General features: G+C 46.1%; 1 protein-coding gene across 5 annotated transcripts in view; it reads right to left on the bottom strand.

Annotated features, from left to right (window-relative positions):
* Nucleotides 1-25,106, bottom strand: part of LOC126262440 (UDP-glycosyltransferase UGT5-like) — a 174,540-nt gene that overhangs the window by 17,207 nt on the left and 132,227 nt on the right. For all 5 annotated transcript variants that reach the window (XM_049959091.1, XM_049959092.1, XM_049959089.1 and 2 more), the window contains 2 exons: nt 23,492-23,714; nt 11,139-11,358 (listed from right to left, as the gene is read on the bottom strand). In XM_049959091.1, coding sequence (XP_049815048.1) covers nt 11,139-11,358; nt 23,492-23,714 — 443 coding nt within the window. The remainder of the gene's footprint in view (nt 1-11,138; nt 11,359-23,491; nt 23,715-25,106) is intronic.

The raw sequence follows: 25,106 nt of genomic DNA, 5'->3' as shown, positions 1-25,106 counted from the left end.
GTCTTCGCACCCGAGAGGAGCTCACAAAACTTCAGTGGACTGTTCTTCCTCATGCACCCTACAGCCCCGATCTCGCACCGTCGGATTTCCATATGTTTGGCCCAATGAAGGACGCAATCCGTGGGACGCACTACGCGGATGATGAAGAAGTTATTGATGCAGTACGACGTTGGCTCCGACATCGACCAGTGGAATGGTACCGTGCAGGCATACAGGCCCTCATTTCAAGGTGGCGTAAGGCCGTAGCATTGAATGGAGATTACGTTGAAAAATAGTGTTGTGTAGCTAAAAGATTGGGGAATAACCTGGTGTATTTCAATGCTGAATAAAACAACCCCTGTTTCAGAAAAAAATGTGTTGCATTACTTATTGAACTGCCCTCGTACTTAAACCTAACTAACCTAAAGACATCACACACATCCATGCCCTCCCCTCTCAAGGACACCAGGCATTGCGCAACAGCTACGCAACTGATGCGCTAAAGCCAAGTGAGAGCGGCTAGAACTTCAAAATGGCTCTGAGCACTATGGGACTCAACTGCTGAGGTCATAAGTCCCCTAGAACTTAGAACTACTTAAACCTAACTAACCTAAGGACAACACGCACATCCATGCCCGAGGCAGGATTCGAACCTGCGACTGTAGCGGTCGCGCGGTTCCAGACTGTAGCGCCAGAACCGCTCGGCCACCAGCGCGGCTAGAACTGCTCGGCCACCGCGGCCGGCTCCAAGTTGCTGACAAGAATAATATACAGAAGAATGGTACAGAAAATTGAGGATGCGCTAGATTACGATCAGTTTGGCTTTAGGAAAGGTAAAGGCAGCAGAAAGGTATTGCGACGATGCGATTGATAACGAAAGCAAGACTAAAGATAAATAAAGACACGTTTATACGATTTGTCGGCCTGGAAAAAGTGTTCGACAATGTAAAATGGTGCAAGACGTTCCAAATCCTAAGAAAAATAGCGGTAAGCTATGGGGAAAGACGGATAATATACGATACGAACAAGAGCCATGAGGCAATATAAGAGTGGACGACCAAGAACGAAGTGCTCGGATTAAAAAGGGTGTAAGACAGAGATATAGTCTTTCGACCTTACTGTTCAATCTGTACATCGAAGAAGCGATGATGGAAATAAAAGAAAAGTTCAGAAGTGGAACTAAAATTCTAGGTGAATGATACGATTCACCGATGGCATTACTGGCCTGAGTGAATGTGGAGAAGTATTACATGATTTGCTGAATGGAATGAAGAGTCTAATAAGTACAGAATATGGACTGACGGTAAATCGAAGAAGGGAGAAACTAATGAGAACAGCAAGAAACTTAACGTCAGGACTGATGGTCACGAAGTTATCTAGATAAAATAACCAATGACGGACGTTGCAAGGAGGACATTACAAGTAGACTAGCACCTGCAAAAAGGGCATTCCTGGGCAAGAGAAGTCTTTAATATCAAACATAGGCCTTAATTTGAGGAAGAAATTTCTGAGAATGTACGTCTGGAGCACAGCATTGTGTGGTAGAGAAGCATGGACTGTGGGACAACTGGAACAGAAGAGAATCGAAACATTTGAGATCTGGTGCTACAGACGAATTTTGAGAATTACATGGAGTGACAAGGATAGGAATGAAGAGGTTCTGCGCAGACTCGGAGAGGAAAGGTAGAGGGAGCTGTAGAGGTCAAAAACTGTAGAGGAAGACAGAGACTGGAACACGTATAGCAAATAATTGAGGATGTATGTTGCAAGTGCCACTCTGAGATGAAGAGGTTGACACAAGAAAGGAATTCGTGAAAAAAGAAGAAGAATAAGAAGAAGAAGAAAGGAAATATTCTTCCCCTCTCGTCACGTCCCTTCCGCCGTGGCGCTCGATATCTTTCCCTGCCCCGCAACGTTGTTGGAAAGTAAGTTGACGCTCAGCTTTCAAGAATCTAAACTTGTGATTTTTATGGCTATGTGTCTGTGCGTGGGGGTGGGGGGGGGGGGGTCTAAAATTTTAGAAATTAAGCACTTCAGTGCAAGAAGTCTCAGGATGTAATGTAGGACATCTTTTGACGAGATAATGTAAGCTGACACCTCTCCTTTCCTTGGTGGCTGAGATCAGGCGTAAAAATGGCGTTCACCAGCGCGATTTCAACACAGAAAGTATGAGTGGCAACAGGTTGCTGCCGAGCTCCTTCACTTCTGGAAGGCATCCGATACAATTCTCCACTGACGTTCAGTGAACAGAAATACAACGTTACTGAGAATCTAAGCAAATTGGGTTGGGACTTCCCTGCAGACAGATCTTTACAAGCCGTTTTCAGCGGAGCATAATCGACAACTGCAAAGATAATGCCGAGAGTACCCGAAGGGAGTGTTGTAGGGTCACTACTATTTACAAATTTTATTAGTGATCTACATTCTGGGGGGTAATGTCGGCGGCGACGTGAGGCTATTTGTGGACGAGGCTGTTGTCGATATTACAGAAAGGATGTAGAGCCGCAAGACTGTACCGGTATGTAGAGACACCTGCTGATGGTCGAGGACTGGTGCTGCAGCAGTAGCAGCTGCCCCTGAAGTTGGACAAATGTAATGGGTTATACACAAAAGGCGAAAAGACTCAGTACTGGCGACAAGACACTAATCAGTAGCTACCTAGGAGTAACCATCCGGAGCGGCCTAAAGGTGAAATGGCTACATTAAAGGAAATAGCGGGAATTACAGATTCTAGATCGAGATTCAGTGCGAGACTCTTAAGGAAATACGCTGAAGCGCCAAGGAAACTGGTATAGGCATACGTATTCAAAAACAGAGGTATGTAAACAGGCAGAATACGGCGTTGCGGTCGGCAACGGCTCTATAAGACAGCAAGTGTCTGGCGCAGTTGTTAGATCGGTTACTGTTGCTGCAATGGCAGGTTATCAAGATTTAAGTGAGTTTGAACGTGGTATTACTGGCGGGGAACGAGCCATGGGACACAGCATCTCCGAGGAAGCGATTAAGTGCGGAGGGAGTACAACCACTTCATGAGTGTCCGTGAATATCAGGAATCTGGAAAAACATCAAATCTCCGACATCGCTGCGGCCGGAAAAAGATCCTGCACGAACGGGACCAACGACGACTGAAGAGACTCGTTCAGAGGGGGAACCCTTCCGCTAACTGCTGCAGATTTCAATGCTGGGCCATCAACAAGTGTCAGCATGCAAACCATTCAATGAAACATCATCGATATGGACTTTCGGAGCCGAAAACCTTATCGAGTACCCTTGATGACTGCACGACACAAAGCTTTACGACTCTCCTGGGCCCGTCAACACCGATATTGGACTGTCGGTGACTGGAAACCTGTTGCCTCGTCGCATGAGTTTCGTTTCAAATTGTATCGAACGCATGGACGTGTACGGGTATGGAGACAACCTCATGAATCCATGGACGCCGCATGACAGCAGGGGCTGTTCAAGCTGTTGAAGGCTCTGTAATGGTGTGGGGCGTGTGCAGTTGGAGTGATACGGGACCCTTGACACGTATAGATACGACTGTGACAGGTGACACGAACGTAAGCATCCAGTCTGATCACATGCATCCATTCATGTCCATTGTGCATTCCAAAGGACTTGGGGAATTCCACCAAGACAATGAGACACCTCACACGTCCAGAATTGTTATAGAGTAATTCCAGAAATACTCTTCTGAGTCTAAACACATTTCTGCTGGCCACCAAACTCTCCAGACATAAACATTATTGAAAATATCTGGGATACCTTGCAACGTGGTGTTAAGAAGAGATATCCATCCCCTCCTGCTCTTACTTATTTCTGGACAGCCCTGCAGGTTCAAGATGGCTCTGAGCACTATGGTACTTAACATCTGAGGTCATCAGTCCCATTGAACGCAGAACTACACTACTGGCCATTAAAATTGCTACACCACGAAGATGACGTGCTACAGGACGCGAAATTTAACCGACAGGAAGAAGAAGCTGTGATATGCAAATGATTAGCTTTTCAGAGCATTCACACAAGGTTGGCACCGGTGGCGACACCTATAACGCGCTGACATGAGGAATGTTTCCAACCGATTTCTCATACAGAAACAGCATTTGACCGGCGTTGCCTGGTGAAACGTTGTTGTGATGGTTCGCGTAAGGAGGAGAAATGCGTACCGTCACGTTTCCGACTTTGATAAAGGTCGGATTGTAGCCTATCACGATTGCGGTATGTCGAATCGCGACATTGCTGCTCGCGTTGGTCGAGATCCAATGACTGTTAGCAGAACATGGAATCGGTGGGTTCAGGAGGGTAATACGGAACGCCGAGCTGGATCCCAACGGTCTCGTATCACTAGCAGTCGAGATGACAGGCATCTTATCCGCATGGCTGTAACGGATCGTGCAGACACGTCTCGATCCCTGAGTCAACAATGGGGACTTTTTCAAGACAACAACCATCTGCACGAACAATTCGACGACGTTTGCAGCAGCATGGACTATCAACTCGGAGACCATGGCTGCGGTTACCCTTGACGCTGCATCACAGACAGGAGCGCTTGCGATGATGTACTCAACGACGAACCGTATTTGGTGACATCGCGGTGAACGCACATTGGAAGCGTGTATTCGTCATCGCCGTACTGGCGTATCACCCGGCGTGATGGTATGGGGTGCCATTGGTTACACGTCTCGGTCACCTCTTGTTCGAATTCACGACACTTTGAACAGTGGACGTTACATTTCAGATGTGTTGCGACCCGTGGATCTACCCTTCATTCGATCCCTGCGAAACCCTACATTTCAGCAGGATAATGCACGACCGCATGTTGCAGGTCCTGTACGGGCCTTTCTGGATACAGAAAATGTTCGACTGCTGCCCTGGCCAGCACATTCTCCAGATCTCTCACCAATTGAAAACGTCTGGTCAATGGTGGCCGAGCAACTGGCTCGTCACAATACGCCGTTCACTACCCTTGATGAACTGTGGTATCGTGTTGAAGCTGTATGGGTAGCTGTACCTGTACACGCCTTCCAAGCTCTGTTTGCTCAATGCCTAGGCGTATCAAGGCCGTTATTACGGCCAGAGGTGGTTGTTCTGGGTACTGATTTCTCAGGATCTATGCACCCAAATTGCGTGAAAATGTAATCAGATGTCAGTTCTAGTATAATATATTTGTCCAATGAATACTCATTTATCATGTGCATTGCTTCTTGGTGGAGCAATTTTAATGGCCAGTAGTGTACTTAAACCTAGCTAACCTAAGGACATCACACACATCCATGCCCGAGGCAACATTCGAACCTGCGACTGTAGCAGCAGCGCGGATCCGGACTGAAGCGCCTAGAACCGCTTTCGGCCACAGCGGCCGATTACTGATAGAAGAGCTACACAATATCCAACGAAGAGCTGCGTGTTTCGTCACGGTATCATTCAGCAGCGCGAGAGCGTAACGGAGACGCACATCCGTCTCCACTGGAAGACGGTACATGAGACGCGTTATGCACCACATTACTCTCCCACATTCGTCTCACGAAATGATCACGACGAGAAAAATCACATAAATTTACGAAAGTATACCGGCAGCCGTTCTTCATAGGAGCGGTAGTGCGACAGCAGAAGTGAGATAATATTCTGGTGACAGAAGTCCCTCCGCACACACGGTAAGTTAACTTGCGGAGTATAGATATATATACAGATAAAGGTTTAACAACATCGAGCACGGAGGATCGTTGAGATGCGAAAGTAAGGTGAATTTTTGTGTCCTGGATGTTGAGTCCATTAGTAATCTAGAGGAAGTTCTGTTAACAGTTGCATCCTTACACGTGCAACTGGAAGTGAGTTTAGTCGTACACGCTTTGCCTGCTGATAAACTGATTGCTTGGTCTGTAGTAAGGCTGTAGCCGTACCCGCTTAGCAGTTGCAGTAACACCATTCCCCGTTCTCTTAGAAAATCGAAGTGCTCCGTTTTGAGAATAGCTAGATTTTGACGTATCTCAATGTTTATGACGTTACTTCTCCTGTACTACGTGTTGTAGAATAATATAATCTTGCAGGTAGATTCAATAGTATAAGTAGATACTCTCTGCAATATGTGTTGCGAATAGCGTAAGTAGTACAGACGTAATACATTTGAAAATTATGCCCGATTCCGAAATTTTACTGCAAGAATAGCGAAAATGCAGCAAGAAATAAACGTTTCGGAAAGGTTTCATATTTTGTGGATAGTTAGTTAAAACTAAACTCCGTCCGAACAGTGCAATGAAGGCCCAAAGGTATCGATGGCCGCCGTGTCATCGTCAGCCTACAGGCGTCACTGGATGCGGATATGGAGGGGCATGTGGTCACCACACCGCTCTCCCGGCCGTATGTCAGTTTAAAAGACCGGAACCGCTACTTCTCAATCAAGTAGCTCCTCAGTTTGCCTCACAAGGGCTGAGTGCACCCCGCTTGCCAACAGCGCTCGGCGGACCGGATGGTCACCCATCCAAGTGCTAGCCCAGGCCGACAGCGCTTAACTACGGTCACCTGACGGGATGGATAGTTAGTTGCAAGTCGCCAAGTGCTCTCGTTCTCCAACAGTGGACGTATAGTCTGAGTAATTTGCCTGCTGCGAGTTAATCTGACTCAAAACATACAGTGTGTCACAAAAAATTCATGCAATCTTTTACATTTCACAACTACAATACACTTTTTTCTTTTTTACATCCGACAGCTTGAAAATGACTGAATGCGGGCTGAACCTCGAGCAAAGGAAGTTCATTCCGAACTGCTACTGGAAGACAGAGAACGTAAGGCCAGTATTACACTATCAAATTTCTTTGTCAAAGATTTGATCAGAGATGTGATCAAATATTCGTCAAATATATTTGACAAAGATCTTTGACGTGGCGCTAAAAAGGGGGTATTACACAGTCATCATATTTTTCGTCAAAGTTCAAGATGGCTGACAACAACTCGTTATTAACCGCAGCAGTTACATGTACCACAATTGCACTGTGTGCACATGTGGAAGAGAAGCGGGGGAAAAAAGGAAACGTACGTGGATGAAGTCGTGAGTTTTACGACGACACGACAAAAGCATTCAACAAAACTTGTTACGTGAGCTTATAGTGGAGGACGTCAAGTCGTACATCAATTACTTAAGAATGGATGAGCATACATTTTTGTATGTGCTCAGTGAAGTGTATCCTCATATCACAAAGCACAATACTCACTTAAGAACTGCTATATCTGCAGAAGACAGGCCCACTGTAACACTCCCATTCCTTGCTGCTGGAGAGAATTAGGTTAGGTTAGGTTAGGTTAGAGGTTAGGTTAGGTTAAGTTAGGTCAGGTCTCCAATCTTCTTAATCTATTTTTTGTATTCAGGGTACCTCACGTTGTAAAGCGCCTCATCAGCTTCATACATCTCTATTGATTTTGTAGTTGTCGGTACACACGAATTGTATTTAGCGGCAATGTTTATAAAAACACTACAGGTAACAGAACGCTCTCCATGTGGCAACATATCACATTGCAGTGAACAGAAGACAAGCGACTTCTTTGATGAAATCTACAGCGAGGTCCTGGATTCGATCACATATTTGACGACATTTGACGAAGTTCCCTATTACACCATCACATTTCTTTGACGAAGATATTTGATAAAGATATTGGACAAAGAAATTTGATAGCGTAATACCGGCCTAAAGAGCAAAGGGAGCTCAGAATGAAGCTTCATTGAGGTGCACCAATGCGATCCACAATCACTCGCCCTCGAGATTAGATTGAGGAAGAAGGAACCGTCCAGAATGGGCAGATGAGCCACTCAGAAAGACCACAATCATCCGCCGGTTCCACAAGAGAAACAGAATTTATCGAAAGGTTCGAGGAATCTCCTAGAAAGTGTAGCAGAAAGCGGCTCGTGAGAAAGCAGTTCTAAAAACGAGCTTCCATCGCATTCTGAAGAGCGTCCTAGATAACTCCACGCTCTGAATAAGGATGATCATGACCGGAAATTTTTCTTTGAGTCACATCGAGCAAGAAGCGCATAGGTCAAACAATTCCCATACAAGGTTTTCTGGAATGATAAGTCCACTTTTAAGTTAAATGGTTCCGTTAATCGTGACAATTGTATCTACTGGTCACCTGAGAATCCGCAAGTGACATTGGAAACCATGTGCATGTACCTGGAGTTACAATGTGGAGTGATTTATCAGGATTTTTTTGAGTACTCATTGACTGGTGAAAATTACCAGAACTTACTACGGGAGTACGCCATGCCACGCATCGAAGAGATGTTTCGGCATTGAGAATGGTATTTCCAGCACAATGGAGGACGTCTCCTCTACCATCGTGACGTAACCGCCTACCTTAACGAACACCTACCGGACAGATTGATAGGACGATTGGGAAGTACCAAGTATCCTTCATGCTGACCAGATTTTGATATACCAGGGAATAAAGTCTTTGCAAATTTCATTCCATGTACTAAAATGGGACAGTAAGTACGCCTCGAAAACAGGCACGTGAAGAATATACGCAGTCAGCATTTGAGGAAGAAAATGAAGTTGGGCTCTAAGAAGTCAGTTGGAGTTATCTGCGAATGGGTCGACATTTGAATAGGAGTGATGCCACTATTTGACGATGTTGGCAGGCATTGGTGAACCACGGCCGTACACAGTGCCAAGAGGGAAGTTGTCGACCTAGAGAGACGACAGAAACTGAGGACAGAACAATCGTCAGAAGGGCACTCAGAGCCCCGGATTCATCATCATCATCATCGATCCGACGTGCAACTGGTTCTCCAGTGACCACGAGTACCAGTAATAGGCGGCTCTCAGAGAGGGGGCTGAGCTCACGGCGCCCCTTGGACTGCCGACTGCCATTGACCTCTGTATACCAACAGGCCCGCTTGCAGTGGTGTCTGGCATATTCGGCCTGAAGCCTCATAGACTGAAGTAGAACTGTCTTCAGTGACAACTCCCACTTCGAATCGAGACCCGATGACCAGCGCAGACGTGCCTGGAGAAGCCTCAGACAACAACGGAATGCCACACTGACTGTCACCCGCCAAACGGCCCGACAACCACGTGAGATGGTCTGGGCTGCCACGTCATTTCATAGCAGGACTCCTTTGGTTTCATACGCAGCACAGCACAGAAATTCGTCGACGATATTCTGCACTCTGATTTGTTGCCCTTCAAGGCAAGCCATTCTGGGCTTACATTTCAGTAAGCTAATGCCCGCCTGCACATGGTATCTCTACAGCTTGTCTTCGTGCTTGCCCAACACTACCTTGGGCAGCAAGATCGCCGCATCTCCCCCGAATTGGGAACGTTTGAAGCATCATAGGCAGCGCCTTCCAACCAGCTCGAGATTTTGACGACGTAACAGGCCAATTGGACAGATTTTGGCACGATATCTCTCAGAGGACATCCAACAACTGCATCTACACTCCTGAAAATTGAAATAAGAACACCGTGAATTCATTGTCCCAGGAAGGGGAAACTTTATTGACACATTCCTGGGGTCAGATACATCACATGATCACACTGACAGAACCACAGGCACATAGACACAGGCAACAAAGCATGCACAATGTCGGCACTAGTACAGTGTATATCCACCTTTCGCAGCAATGCAGGCTGCTATTCTCCCATGGAGACGATCGTAGAGATGCTGGATGTAGTCCTGTGGAACGGCTTGCCATGCCATTTCCACCTGGCGCCTCAGTTGGACCAGCGTTCGTGCTGGACGTGCAGACCGCGTGAGACGACGCTTCATCCAGTCCCAAACATGCTCAATGGGGGACAGATCCGGAGATCTTGCTAGCCAGGGTAGTTGACTTACACCTTCTAGAGCACGTTGGGTGGCACGGGATACATGCGGACGTGCATTGTCCTGTTGGAACAGCAAGTTCCCTTGCCGGTCTAGGAATGGTAGAACGATGGGTTCGATGACGGTTTGGATGTACCGTGCACTATTCAGTGTCCCCTCGACGATCACCAGTGGTGTACGGCCAGTGTAGGAGATCGCTCCCCACACCATGATGCCGGGTGTTGGCCCTGTGTGCCTCGGTCGTATGCAGTCCTGATTGTGGCGCTCACCTGCAAGGCGCCAAACACGCATACGACCATCATTGGCACCAAGGCAGAAGCGACTCTCATCGCTGAAGACGACACGTCTCCATTCGTCCCTCCATTCACGCCTGTCGCGACACCACTGGAGGCGGGCTGCACGATGTTGGGGCGTGAGCGGAAGACGGCCTAACGGTGTGCGGGGCCGTAGCCCAGCTTCATGGAGACGGTTGCGAATGGTCCTCGCCGATACCCCAGGAGCAACAGTGTCCCTAATTTGCTGGGAAGTGGCGGTGCGGTCCCCTACGGCACTGCGTAGGATCCTACGGTCTTGGCGTGCATCCGTGCGTCGCTGCGGTCCGGTCCCAGGTCGACGAGCACGTGCACCTTCCGCCGACCACTGGCGACAACATCGATGTACTGTGGAGACCTCACGCCCCACGTGCTGAGCAATTCGGCGGTACGTCCACCCGGCCTCCCGCATGCCCACTATACGCCCTCGCTCAAAGTCCGTCAACTGCACATACGGTTCACGTCCACGCTGTCGCGGCATGCTACCAGTGTTAAAGACTGCGATGGAGCTCCGTATGCCACGGCAAACTGGCTGACACTGACGGCGGCGGTGCACAAATGCTGCGCAGCTAGCGCCATTCGACGGCCAACACCGCGGTTCCTGGTGTGTCCGCTGTGCCGTGCGTGTGATCATTGCTTGTACAGCCCTCTCGCAGTGTCCGGAGCAAGTATGGTGGGTCTGACACACCGGTGTCAATGTGTTCTTTTTTCCATTTCCAGGAGTGTATCAATACGAAGCCGAATAACTGCTCGCATAAGGGCCAGAGGTTAACCCACGTGTGAAGCTCTTTCTCTTGAATAAAGCATTCAGTTTTTCTGAAATTGTAATCATTTGTTTGTCTGTACACGTGTATCACATCTACCGACTTGTGTCCCGCTCGGGTAATTCCTTCATGTTGCACCTTTTTTTTTGTCTTAGAGTGTATGAAATATTGTAAATCAATCTTTTTGCCCCTGTAAGCCGCTAGACCGGCAACCTGCAGCCGGTATGTGTGACGAGTCCATGCGTTTGGTGATGCAGACAGAGAGGAGTACCCGTCATCGTTGAGCAGCGCGCCCAGAGCGCTGCTGAATGTGTCGTACGTGAGGTCCTGGTATTCCAGCAGGAGGCCGGTGCCCCTCCTGGCCGCCCTCGCCGCATTGGCCACCTGGTCACCGCCGAACGGAATGGCCAGCACCGGCACGGCAGCCACCGTCGCCTCCACCATGCTCATCTGACCGGCGTGAGTGATGAAAACACGCGTATTGGGGTGGTCTGGAACACAAGAGGCAGCACACCGCTGGTCAGTTGTTGTCACTTTCGCTTCATTTGTTTCGTTATGAACAACACGTGACGAGAGGCAGATCTGTTTGATTCAGATGTTTATTCCGTCTCCCTCACTCCTCCTCTCACTTTTTTACTACTGGAGTTAATTTTATTCGGCTTGTGGTTTTTGTGGTGTCACCGCCAGACACCACACTTGCTAGGTGGTAGCTTAAATCGGCCGCGGTCCATTAGTACATGTCGGACCCGCGTGTCGCCACTGTCAGGATCGCAGATCGAGCGCCACCACACGGCAGGTCTCGAGAGACTGACTAGCACTCGCCCCAGTTGTACGACGACTTTGCTAGCGACTACACTGACGAAGCCTTTCTCTCATTTGCCGAGAGACAATTAGAATAGCCTTCAGCTAAGTCCATGGCTACGACCTAGCAAGGCGCCATTTGTAACATTGCATGTATCTTAAGAGTCTCACTTGATTCGTCAAGAGCGATGTACCACAAGGATGGAATAAAGTTAAGTATTTCCGCAGCTACGTACTTTTCTTTATAGCATTCATTACGTATCTTGTTTCAGACCTCACGCCATCCTTCGTGAGTTAGCGCGTGCATCTTGGCCGCCTCTTTCAATTAGTGTGCGTAGTGTTGGCAAGTCTGCCGACACTACAGTTTTATTCATGTAGATATGATTATATACGTGAAGCAGCAAGTAAGTTGGTACATGGTAACTAGTAACTTTGCTTTACGATATTAAAGTTTGGATTTGCAATGTTGAGACTGATATAAAACTGAAAGTGAGAGCTGATGGCAATACACAAAATTATTTGTAACAAGTTGCTATGGTTTTGATTCAATTCCTCATAAAAGCAAGTGACTTTGAGTAATGTTGAGTAAATATTTTACTTTGGCTGTAGCAGTCACACTAGCACACATATGTTAAGTTCAGACATGGAGTGGGAGAGGGAATAAACACTTTTATCATAAATGTGGCACGCCGTGGATCAAATTATTCCTTTTCCACATCTGCTCTGGATAATCATGTAGGAAATATACACTTGCTACTGTAACGTACTCAAGAAAGAAAGAAAACTGTATCTGAACTCACTAACTTGCATCATATTCAGAAAAGTCAGTAATGAAATTCAAGTGATCGTCACAGCACTGAATGTTGGTTACGTTATGCAGTGGATTTTTGAATACTGTTAATTAGAACAGGCGCGCGGCTAGCCCGCGTTCACTTAATCTCAGGGAAAAAATGTAAAATATTGCTTTAGTTTCACAGAGCGGACCTTGCCACAAAATATGAAAATGATAAAGTCATAACACAGTTATTCGTTATATTTTTGTGATTGCATAGAACATGTCGCACAGTACCTTCCAAACCCAACTGAGAAATGCACTGAGTAATATAATATAGTCTGCCGGCACTGCTGGAAGCTGTAAGAAAATGTTAAATATTATTATGTGACCTCGCTTTACCGGCGAGACGACTACGATGCCTGAAATAAATATTTTTTAAATGTGCCGCGTCTGCGGCCGTTGCACTCGCGCATTGGTACAGCGGCTTCCGCTAAATTAAATGCTGAAAATGTCTAAATTATTTACGGGACGAATGGCTGGCAACTTTACAAATGCCGGCCGCGGTGGCCCTGCGGTTCTGGCGCTGCAGTCCGGAACCGCGGGATTGCTACGGTCGCAGGTTCGAATCCTGCCTCGGGCATGGGTGTGTGTGATGTCCTTAGGTTAGTTAGGTTTAAGTAGTTCTAAGTTCTAGGGGACTGATGACCTAAGATGTTGAGTCCCATAGTGCTCAGAGCCATTTTTTGAACTTGTTGTTGTTGTTGTTGTTGTTGCTGTTGTCTTCAGTCCTGAGACTGGTTTGATGCAAATTATTTTAAAAACATATTTGCTCAAACTCTATATATTCAAACAAAAATGCATTAATTTTACACAGATTTTTATATCAACTCGTCTAATGGCGGATCTCAAGCTTCATGAACGAAAGACTCACGGCCAGCATATACATTTGCTTAACACGCAAGTGTTACTCGTAACGAAACCCTAAGAGAACAGAGAGGTTATTACAATGCTTTTTACTATTTATACATATACTGAATTGTCCTTTTTATCTGAGGCACAGATCATAATCACTAATTCATTTAACAAGAATACGATTGTCAAAGATAATAATATGTCATGGATTCAAAGTTAAAAATGCATAAAACGTCAAATAATTATGAATGTTCTACATACACACATAATATATTCGTGAAATGTTTACACAGTCTTGCTTTATTGCTTCATTTAGTCATGTTTATTCGTGTTTAAATTATTTCTCTTTCACCGTGTGAGTGGCACTATATCGATACATGTTAACTGGTCTTACACACACGGAAAAAAATTCTGTCACACGCTTTTTATGACGATTGGCCAGGAGACGCTACATGTTTTATCTAGTCAGCTTCAACCGTCAACATCTAAAATAGCGCAAATCATAATTTGGTGAAGAAATGACAGCACCAAACAATGATGATGATGATGATGATGATGATTGGTTTGTGGGGCACTCAACTGCGCGGTTATCAGCGCCGCTACAAATTCCCAACCTGTGGTCAGTCCATTCTCGCCACTTTCATGAATGATGATGAAATGATGAGGACAACACTAACACCCAGTCATCTCGGGGCAGGTGAAAATCCCTGACCCCGACGGGAATCGAACCCGGAGCACCAATCAAGACGGTGTTACCTACAAAACGCGACTAAGTACGTTCCGGATCATATCATCTTCACTGTCTGGCACGATTATAAAAATTTAAGTCTCTGGTGACTGATCAGAACAGTGTAGGTGTGAGTGCTAACATATTACAGACAAGAACTTGTACCTGAATTTGAACTTGAACTTTGTTCTTTTGAATACAGAAGTCGAGGCCCCATCATATTCTCAAATCCACAACTTCCGTAGATTTATATTTATCTTGTGACTGTTTGTTAGTTATAAATGTGAACACAACGTATGGCAACATCAACATGGTCACACACTTTAAGTACCTATGTGAAATGCTCGAACCGACACAAAAGGAGAAAATTGCCCAGAACACTACGTTATTGAAAATGAAGAGAGCCTTATACAAAACACAGGGTATTTACAACAAGAAATGTCTGTCCACCTGCACCAAAATTCGTCACTACAATACTGTAATCAAACCTGAGGTGCTATACGCCAGTGAGACATTGATGTTACTCACGAAGGCCGACCTTGAGAACATTCTCACACAGGAAATAAAAATCATTAGGAAAATTATTGCACCAAACCTCACGGACGAAGGATATAGGCTTCACTCCAGGGACACCACAGAGAAGTTCTCCAACATCGCAGCGGACATTAGAAACAGGCTACTAAAATTTTATGCACACATCAGCAGACTCCCACAGATGAGACTCACCAACATAATCCTCAGGTACATCCAGGGACTCAAGACGACTGTACCCTGCATGAAACGAGTCAAAATTGATCTGGAAAGAGGTAGATCCAGCGGACGTCATGGACAAAGGCGTCTATAGATACGAGGTGTACAAGTTGGAATGATGTCAGAGAAAACAGTACCTAAAGCCCAAAGGCCAAATTGGACTGAAGAAAGGAAGAGAGGAAGAGAGGATGAGAGGATTTTGTGAACAGGAAGAACAAGTAACCATGAATGTTTCGCGTGGTCTGATAAAAGGCATGTAACGTGTGTAATAACATATATACAGGGTGTTACAAAAAGGTACGGCCAAACTTTCAGGAAACATTCCTCACACACAAAGAAAGAAAATATGTTATGTGGACACGTGTCCGGAAACGCTTTCTTTCCATATTAGAGCTCATTTTACTACTACTCTTCAAATCACATTAATCGGAATGGAAACACACAGCAACAGAACGTACCAGCGTGACTTCAAGCACTTTGTTACAGGAAATGTTCGAAATGTCCTCCGTTAGCGAGGATACATGCATCCACCCTCCGTCGCATGGAATCTCTGACGCGCTGATGCAGCCCTGGAGAATCGCGTATTGTATCACAACCGTCCACAATGCGAGCACGAAGGGTCCCTACATTTGGTACCGGGGTTGCGTAGACAAGAGCTTTCAAATGCCCCCATAAATGAAAATCAAGAGGATTGAGGTCAGGAGAGCGTGGAGGCCATGGAATTGGTCCGTCTCTACCAATCCATCGGTTACCGAATCTGTTGTTGAGAAGCGTACGAACACTTCGACTGAAATGTGCTGGAGCTCCATCGTGCATGAACCACTTGTTGTGTCGTACTTGTAAAGGCACATGTTGTAGCAGCAAGGTAGAGTATCCCGTATGAAATCATGATAACGTGCTCCATTGAGCGTAGGTGGAAGAACATGGGGCCCAATCAAGACATCACCAACAATGCCTGCCCCAACGTTCACAGAAAATCTGTGTTGATGACGTGATTGCACAATTGCTTGCGGATTCTCGTCAGCCCACACATGTTGATTGTGAAAATTTACAATTTGATCACGTTGGAATGAAGCCTCATCCGTAAAGAGAACTTTTGCACTGAAATGAGGATTGACACATTGTTGGATGAACCATTCGTCAGAGGCTGGAATGTTCCGTGCTCCCTAAGACGCCGATCAATTGCTTCGAACTTCCTGTCAGGACACCTTCGTTCTGGAAATCTATCTCGATACAAACGTACCGCGCCACGGCTATTGTCCCGTGCTAATACAAACATCAAATGGGCATCTGCCAACTCCGCATTTGTCAACATTGCACTGACTGCAAAACCACGTTCGTGATGAACACTAACCTGTTGATGCTATGTACTGATGTGCTTGATGCTAGTACTGTAGAGCAATGAGTCGCATGTCAACACAAGCACCGAAGTCAACATTACCTTCCTTCAATTGGGCCAACTGGCGGTGAATCGAGGAAGTACAGTACATACTGACGAAACTAAAATGAGCCCTAACATGGAAATTAAGCGTTTCCGGACACATGTCCGTGTGTGTGTGTGTGTGTGTGTGTGTGTAATGCTTTCAAGCGTGTGAAAAACAAAACAAAAAATGCTTTTGCCTATTATCGTACAGAACTACACGTAGCTCCACTTCAATATTGTGTAGTCAGTGTTTTGCCATCATAGTATGTAACAGAATCGAATCACCAGAACCTCTCTGCTAGTAACTGGCACACACTCGGAAACTGTCCATAGTTACCACCTTTCACCTGAGATGGCTTCTTTTTTTTATTATGGTGGCTTCTGACGTCATTCCTATGATGTGACCGATGTGGCCGATCGGTTCTAGGCGCTTCAGTCTGCAACCGCACGACCGCTACGGTCGCAGGTTCGAATCCTGCCTCGGGTATGGATGTGTGTGATGTCCTTAGGTTAGTTAGGTTTAAGTAGTTCTAAGTCTAGGGGACTGATGACCTCAGATGTTAAGTCCCATAGTGCTTAAAGCCATTTTTATGACGTCAGATGATGTCAGAATGAAAAGCTGTATAACAAATCAAATGGACATCTGTGCAGTTTCCAATGACGCTGAAGGCCAACTTCCAGTGTAAAACATTGCATAAAAATACATTGGCGGAAAAAATATCGCAACTCCAAGAAGGAGTTCTGTGACAAACGAAAGTTGGTAGACGTGTTTCTGCATCTGAAAGATGATGTCTATTCCAGTTTCGCGTCAGTCGAATAAGAGTGACGCTAGTAGCGCCATTATGAGGATGCAAATCAGGTTTGCTTAACACACGCTGTGATAAACGTGAGCGTTGGTTACCTTTGAGATTCGACGCGGTGAGTTGATGTTAGGCAAGAATGCTTTACAGGCACCAAAGACGTCATTATCAGCAGGTCCGTGAGTTTGAAAGAGATCGTGTAACACGGCTACGAGAAGCTGGATCCTTTATTGTATGATTGTATGATAGCAGAAAAAACACTGGTAGCAGTTACTTCTGTAAAATATCTGGGAGAATGCGTGCGAAACGATTTGAAGTGGAATGATCATATAAAATTCATTGTTGATAAGGCGGGTGCCAGGTTGAGATTCATTGGGAGAGTCCTTAGAAAATGTAGTCCATCAACAAAGGAGGTGGCTTACAAAACACTCATTCGACCTATACTTGAGTATTGCTCATCAGTGTGGGATCCGTACCAGGTCGGGTTGACATAGGAGATAGAGAAGATCCAAAGAAGAGGGGCGCGTTTCGTCACAGGGTTATTTGGTAATCGTGATAGCGTTACGGAGATGTTTAGCAAACTCAAGTGGCAGACTCTGCAAGAGAGGCGCTCTGCATCGCGGTGTAGCTTGCTGTGCAGGTTTCGAGAGGGTGCGTTTCTGGATGAGGTATCGAATATATTGCTTCCCCCTGCTTATACCTCCCGAGGAGATCACGAATGTAAAATTAGATTCGAACGCGCACGGAGGCTTTCCGGCAGTCGTTCTTCCCGCGAACGATACGCGAGTGGAACAGGAAAGGGAGGTAATGACAGTGGCACGTAAAGTACCCCCCGCCACACACCGTTGGGTGGCTTGCGGAGTATAAATGTAGATGTAGATGGATGTTCCTTCCGTGATACTGCAGGAAGACTAGGCACGAATTTAGCCACTATACATAATTGCTCGCAGTAGCGGTCACGCGAATGTACGATCGCAAGGACATCAGGGTCAGGAGGCCCACGTGGCACTACCAAAATAAAAGACCATCGTGATCGGCGTATCTCTCTGGCGCATCGCACTACACCTGCAGCAGCTATCTGAGCAGCAGCTGACACCACATTGTCACAACGAACTGTTACAAATCGGTTACTTCGACAGCTCCGAGACAGACGCCCTGTAGCGTGCATTCCACTGACCCTAAACCACCGCCATTTGTGACTTCAGTGGTAGCAAGCAAGAGTTCACTGGAGGTCAGGGTGGAGGTCTGTTGTGTTATCTGATGAAAGCTGCCATTAGCATCACAGAACGCTTCAAACTGAGGACACAAATTGTGGGCCATTGTCGGAGACAATAACTTCAGGAAGGCCCTCAATGCAAAAAAAATAGACGTCAAAGCCAGAATAGTACTGGCAGATGTAGTAGAAGACATAGGTACAACAAAAGGACAGATTAAAACTGTGTGCCGGACCAAGACTCGAACTCGGTACCTTTGCCTTTCGCGGGCAAGTGCTCTGCCACCTAAGCTACCCAAGCACGATTCACAGCTTTGCTTCTGCCAGTACCTCGTCTCCTACTTTCCATATCAGCGCACACTCCGCTGCAGAGTGAAAATCTCATTCTGGAAACATCCCCCAGGCTGTGGCTAAGCCATGTCTCCGCAATATATTTTCTTTCAGGAGTGCTAGTTCTGCAAGGTTCGCAGGGGAGCTTCTGTATAGTTTGGAAGGTAGGAGACGAGGTACTGGCAGAAGTAAAGCTGTGAGGACGGGGCATGAGTCGTGTGGTGTCACCGCCAGACACCACACTTGCTAGGTGGTAGCTTTAAATCGGCCGCGGTCCATTAGTACATGTCGGACCCGCGTGTCGCCACAGTCAGTGATCGCAGACCGAGCGCCACCACACGGCAGGTCTCGAGAGACAGACTAGCACTCGCCCCAGTTGTACGGACGACTTAGCTAGCGATGCACACTGACGAAGCCTCGCTCATTTGCAGAGCAGATAGTTAGAATAGCCTTCAGCTAAGTCAATGGCTACGACCTAGCAAGGTGCCATTAGTATTACATTGCATGATCTACAGAGTCTCACTTGTATCGTCAAGAGCGATGTACAACAATGATGGATTAAAGTTAAGTATTCCAGCAGCTACGTACTTTTCTTTATAGCATTCATTACGTACCCTGTTTCAGACCTATCTCTAGCCTGCGTGAGTTTAACGCGTGCATTCGGCCTCCTCAACCAAGTAGTGTGCGTAGTGTTGGCTAACTGCTAACACTACAAGTCGTGCTTGGGTAGCTCAGGTGGCAGAGCACTTGCCCGCGAAAGGCAAAGGTCCCGAGTTCGCGTCTCGGTCCGGCATACAGTTTTAATCTGCCAGGAAGTTTCATATCAGCGCACACTCCGCTGCAGAGTGAAAATCATTCTGGAAACATCCCCCAGGCTGTGGCTAAGCCATGTCTCCGCAATATCCTCTCTTTCAGGAGGGCTAGTTCTGTAAGGTTCGCAGGAGAGCTTGTGTATAGTTTGGAAGGTAGGAGACGAGGTACTGGCAGAAGTAAAGATGTGAGGACGGGCCGTGAGTCGTACTTGGGCAGCTCAGTTGGTAGAGCACTTTCCCGCGAAAGGCAAAGAGGTCCGGCACACAGTTTCAATCTGCCAGGAAGTTTCGTATCAGCGCACACCCCGCTGCAGAGTGAAAATCTCATTCTGGAAAAGGAAAGCTGCTGTACGCACCAATAACTATCAACCAGCGGGTGTTCCTAAAAGGACCCACAAAATCAAAATGAACGCGCTGCCAAGGCGCAGTAGGCGTCGGCCATGCAAAGAAGCGCTGGCGGGGAGCAGATTGATGCTCCGCGTAAGAGTCACAATTAGCAAGCAAATTCTCCACTTGTTGATCAATGCCGGCCCAAGTGCAGTGACGACGCGCTAATTGCCTGGTCCGCACTGTACCCCAATGACCAGCGTGCAGTAAACGGAGAATTTCAGACTGCAGCGAACGAGGTACAACCACACGAGACTGATCACTGTCAGTTCGTAACAACGTAACACCGTGGTGTACAGACAAGTTGTGACGTTGCACAAAGTAACGTCGAACAAGTGGAGTACGAATACGAGGTGTGGCTAGAAAAAAACCGGACTAGTACTGGTGAAACAATAAAACGAATGCAATAAGGCTGAAAGTCGCGTGGCCTGTCACGTGACTCTCGCTCCGCCTACTGCTCGAGTTTCATCTGCCTCCTGCACTCAGTCTGCCCGTGGCGTCTGTTTTAAGTAGTTGACGTTTTGTCTGTGCATCGGAAAATGTTGAGTGTACAGAAAGAACAGCGTGTTAACATCAAATTTTGTTTCAAACTAGGAAAATTGCAAGTGAAACGTTTGTAATGTTACAACAAGTGTACGGCGATGATTGTTTATCGCGAACACAAGTGTTTGAGTGGTTTAAACGATTTAAAGATGGCCGCGAAGACACCAGTGATGACACTCGCACTGGCAGACCATTGTCAGCAAAAACTGATGCAAACATTGAAAAAATCGGCAAACTTGTTCGACAAGATCGCCGTTTAACAATCAGAGCAGTGTCTGAGTTAACAGGAGTTGACAAGGAAAGTGTTAGGCAGATTCTTCATGAAAGTTTCAACATGAACAAAGTGTGTTCAAAAATGGTTCCAAAGTGTCTCACAGTTGAACAGAAGGAACGCCGAAGAATGATTTGTTCTGACATCCTGGAAAACATTGAAAGTGATCCCACCTTCTTACAAAATGTTATTACTTGCGATGAATCGTGGTTTTTTACTAACGATCCCGAAACTAAACGCCAATCGATGCATTGGAAAACTCCTGGTTCTCCACGACAAAAAAAAGCACGAATGTCAAAATCGAAATTTAAGGCAATGATGATTGTTTTTTTTTTTTTTTTTACATCAAAGGGATTGTGCACATTGATTGGGTACCAGAGGGACAAACAGTGAATCAGCATTACTACGTTAGCGTCCTGGCTACCCTACGTGAGCGAGTACACAGAAAAAGGAACGATTTGTGGAGAAAAGTCATGGATCCTTCACCAAGACAATGCCCCAGCTCACAGTGCGTTGTCAGTGAAGACGTTTTTGGCAAAACACAACATTCCCATCTTAGATCATCCACCCTACTCACCTGATTTGGCCCCCTGTGACTTTTTTCTTTTCCCTAAAGTCAAGTCAGCTTTGAAAGGAACTAGATTTGAGACTGTTGAAGCAGTAAAAGAAAAAGCGACGGAAGTAATGTATGGACTTAGCAAAAATGATCTGCAGCATTGCTATGAAGAGTGGAAAATTCGTATGGAGCGGTGTAGAGACCGAGGAGGAGAGTACATTGAAGGAGATAACATGAAATTGTAAATAATTGTAAATAAATGTTTTTCCAGCATCAGTCCGGTTTTTTTCTAGCCGCACCTCGTATACTGCAAAAAGAGTCTGCAAAGAAGCATCGGCGGCTGTCGCAGAAGCAATGCGACGAAAATCCACCGGAAAACCATCAGCTAATTCCTTATCTTTGCGAATCAATAAACATTCATGACAATTCGGAAGAATCAAACACTGCGTCAGGACCGATAGGTAGACGAGACTTCGCTTCAGCTTTGCTCTACATACGACGGGTCTCAGCGTCGCATCCCATCCTCGTCGCCAACTTTTGCATCCCGCGTGGAAGGCGGCGCGTGGGTAAGAGCAGGAAAAGGTGAAAATCTCTCGGTATTGCAGTGTGAATTAAAATCACCTCTACTTTAGCAAAAAGATTAAAACATAAATTTGCAATGTGGTGCGAAGTGTTTCGGCCGTCTGCTCTTCATCAAATGGGCTGAATCTAGAGTGGTGCTCGTAGAGCTGAAAAGCGCCTGCTAGAAGAGGCTGTCGTCGTCGTCTGTCGTAGTGCCAACTTAACTGGCTACTAAGCCGTGGTTCAAAATGGTTCAAATGGCTCTGAGCACAATGGGACTTCTGCTGTGGTCATCAGACCTCTAGAACTTAGAACTACTCAAACCTAACTAACCTAAGGACATCACACACATCCATGCCCGAGGCAGGATTCGAACCTGCGACCGTAGCGGTCACGCGGCTCCACACTGTAGCGCCTAGAACCGCTCGGCCACTCCGGCCGGCCCTAAGCCGTAACATCGTTGATATCGATACCACACTTTCAACATGTGCTAACATCAGCTTAGTACTGTATTTCCTTTCTTCTGCTGTGTTTCTTTGCACATCTACATGTACATCCATACTCCGCAAGCCACTTGATGGTGTGTGGCGGAGGGTACCTTGAGTATCTCTATCGGTTCTCCCTTCTATTCCAGTCTCGTATTGTTCGTGGAAAGAAGGATTGTCGGTATGCTTCTGTGTGGGCTCTAATCTCTCTGATTTTATCCTCATGGTCTCTTCGCGAGATATACGTAGGAGGGAGCAATATACTGCTTGACTCTTCGGTGAAGCTATGTTCTCGAAACTTGAACAAAAGCCCGTACCGAGCTACTGAGCGTCTCTCCTGCAGAGTCTTCCACTGGAGTTTATCTATCATCTCCGTAACGCTTTCGCGATTACTAAATGATCCTGTAACGAAGCGCGCTGCTCTCCATTGGATCTTCTCTATTTCTTCTATCAACCCTATCTGGTACGGATCCCACACTGCTGAGCAGTATTCAAGCAGTGGGCGAACAAGCGTACTGTAACCTACTTCCTTTGTTTTCGGATTGCATTTCCTTAGGGTTCTTCCAATGAATCTCAGTCTGGCATCTGCTTTACCGACGATCAACTTTATATGATCACTCCATTTTAAATCACTCCTAATGCGTACTCCCAGATAATTTATGGAATTAACTGCTTCCAGTTGCTGACCTGCTATTTTGTAGCTAAATGATAAGGCATCTATCTTTCTATGTATTCGCAGCACACTACACTTGTCTACATTGAGAATCAATTGCCATTCCCTGCACCAAGCGTCAATTCGCTGCAGATCCTCCTGCATTTCAGTACAATTTTCCATTGTTACAACCTCTCGATACACCACAGCATCATCTGCAAAAGCCCCAGTGAACTTTCGATGTCATCCACAAGGTCATTTATGTATATTGTGAGTAGCAACGGTCCTATGACACTCCCCTGCGGCACACCTGAAATCACTCTGACTTCGGAAGACTTCTCTCCATTGAGAATGACATGCTGCGTTCTGTTATCTAGGAACTCTTCAATCCAATCACACAAATGGTCTGATAGTCCATATGCTCTTACTTTGTTCATTAAACGACTGTGGGGAACTGTATCGAACGCCTTGCGGAAGTCAAGAAACTCTGCACTCTTCGCCACTTTTTTTGTCGCACCTTGTATAAAACTTTCCGTAGCTGTGCTGAAGTTCGAGCTGCATAAGATTTGAGGTGGCAGTTGTCGAGATCGTAAGCGATAATAAATAAACACAAGCATGTGACTCACTGAGCACGTCGTTCTGCGACACCCACGCTGCCGTCTTCACGTTGTCCGGTAGCGACGGCAGGCTGGAGGCATCCACCTTCCAGAGCACGCGCTGCTCCAGCCTGGAGAATGTGTCCAGCACGGCCTGCAGCTTCTCCGGAGAGAACGAGTCGGGTCGGAACTTTGAGCCGAGGCAGAAATATACCACACCTGCAGAGCTGTCGTCCATGAATTTCTGAATGTCCTGCAATAAAAACAACAGCACCCAGAGCTCTGCAGAATGAGTGTAGCCGTAGGTAGGGCTCATGCAACATTACGTAACTTGAGCGCGTATACATTCTCGCACTGAAATCTGGACTGTTCCACTCCATTGTTCTGATGTCGTCTGTGCCTGCCGCGTGGACACTTCGAGAGTTTCGTGTCCGTTTCTCGACTACGCGGCACGCAATCACATTTACTGTAGTACAGTTCTTGTTAATAAGGCACGTGCGATAATGTGTAACGCCAATCAAAATTTTTGTTGAAGGGTGTGTAGCGTGAAGATTTCATTGTGTTTAACAATACGTACGTCTTGATATCCAGGAAGAATTATCAGTCATACGTTTAGTACTTTAACTTAATCTTGATTTTTTTTTGGGGGGGGGGGGGGGCTAATTAAAGGTATTTCGTAAGGAATCTAAAGTATTAAATTTTACATGATTTAAAGCAATGTCTGTGTTGTGTACATAGTTCCGCGTAGTCAGCACGTACAAAACTTTCCCACTAGAGCGCGCCCCACTAAGCACAACAGCGCAGGTGCAGTGCTCGCCAGTCTCCGCACTACGAGATGGCGCTGCCATAGAGACGGACCAAATTCTGCTTCCGCCGATCCGTGTATTAATATGTAACGCAGCCAATGAGATTGCTGCTAACGTAGAACCATTTCTCCTCGCAGATCACACTCGCGCAGTGATACATGAATGCGCGAGGTATTATAACAAGTTTACATACCTCCGATTAGTCTGCCTGCATTTGTCTGCACCAGTCTCTACCAGTGTGCATTAGTCTGTACCAGTCTATAGTCAAGTTTCAGTCTGCGCCTAGTAAGATTACCATATTCCTGTACATAGCCATGAAGATAAATGTATAGACACTTTTTTCAAGTATCAGAGATATATGTGAGAATAGGATTAACGTACCATTACCAAAGGAACTTCAGATTGTCAGTTGTGAATAGCATCCAGAACCAAGTTAAGTAATTTTTATGCTTTTTATTATTTCAATAAACGTGTGTGAAAATTAATCAAGTTCTGTTTAAAGTTGGTCACCGTCAATCTGCTACTCTAAGCGTGCAAGTGGCATTTCTATCGTCTGACCTAACGGCAGAAGATAAACACGCCACGATAAGACCACGAGACATATTGCTGACACTCGCCTACTTCGTTAGAGTGACAAGTCAAACAATCTGATGGTGTGTGTACTGAAGGTCTTACAGTACACACACCACAGTCAGTTAAAGGAATTCAGTATGGTGTATGATAACTCTGAGGAAGATAATGTTCAGAAAGACTAATAGTTCATCTAAGTTCGAGTTTTTTCTGGAGCATTAAACGGTTTCAATGCAACTGCAAAATAACCTGTTACTTATTTACGTAAC

Source organism: Schistocerca nitens, chromosome 6 (genome assembly GCF_023898315.1).
Source record: "Schistocerca nitens isolate TAMUIC-IGC-003100 chromosome 6, iqSchNite1.1, whole genome shotgun sequence".
NCBI lineage: Eukaryota > Metazoa > Arthropoda > Insecta > Orthoptera > Acrididae > Schistocerca > Schistocerca nitens.
This window is presented reverse-complemented; position numbering and strand designations above follow the sequence as displayed.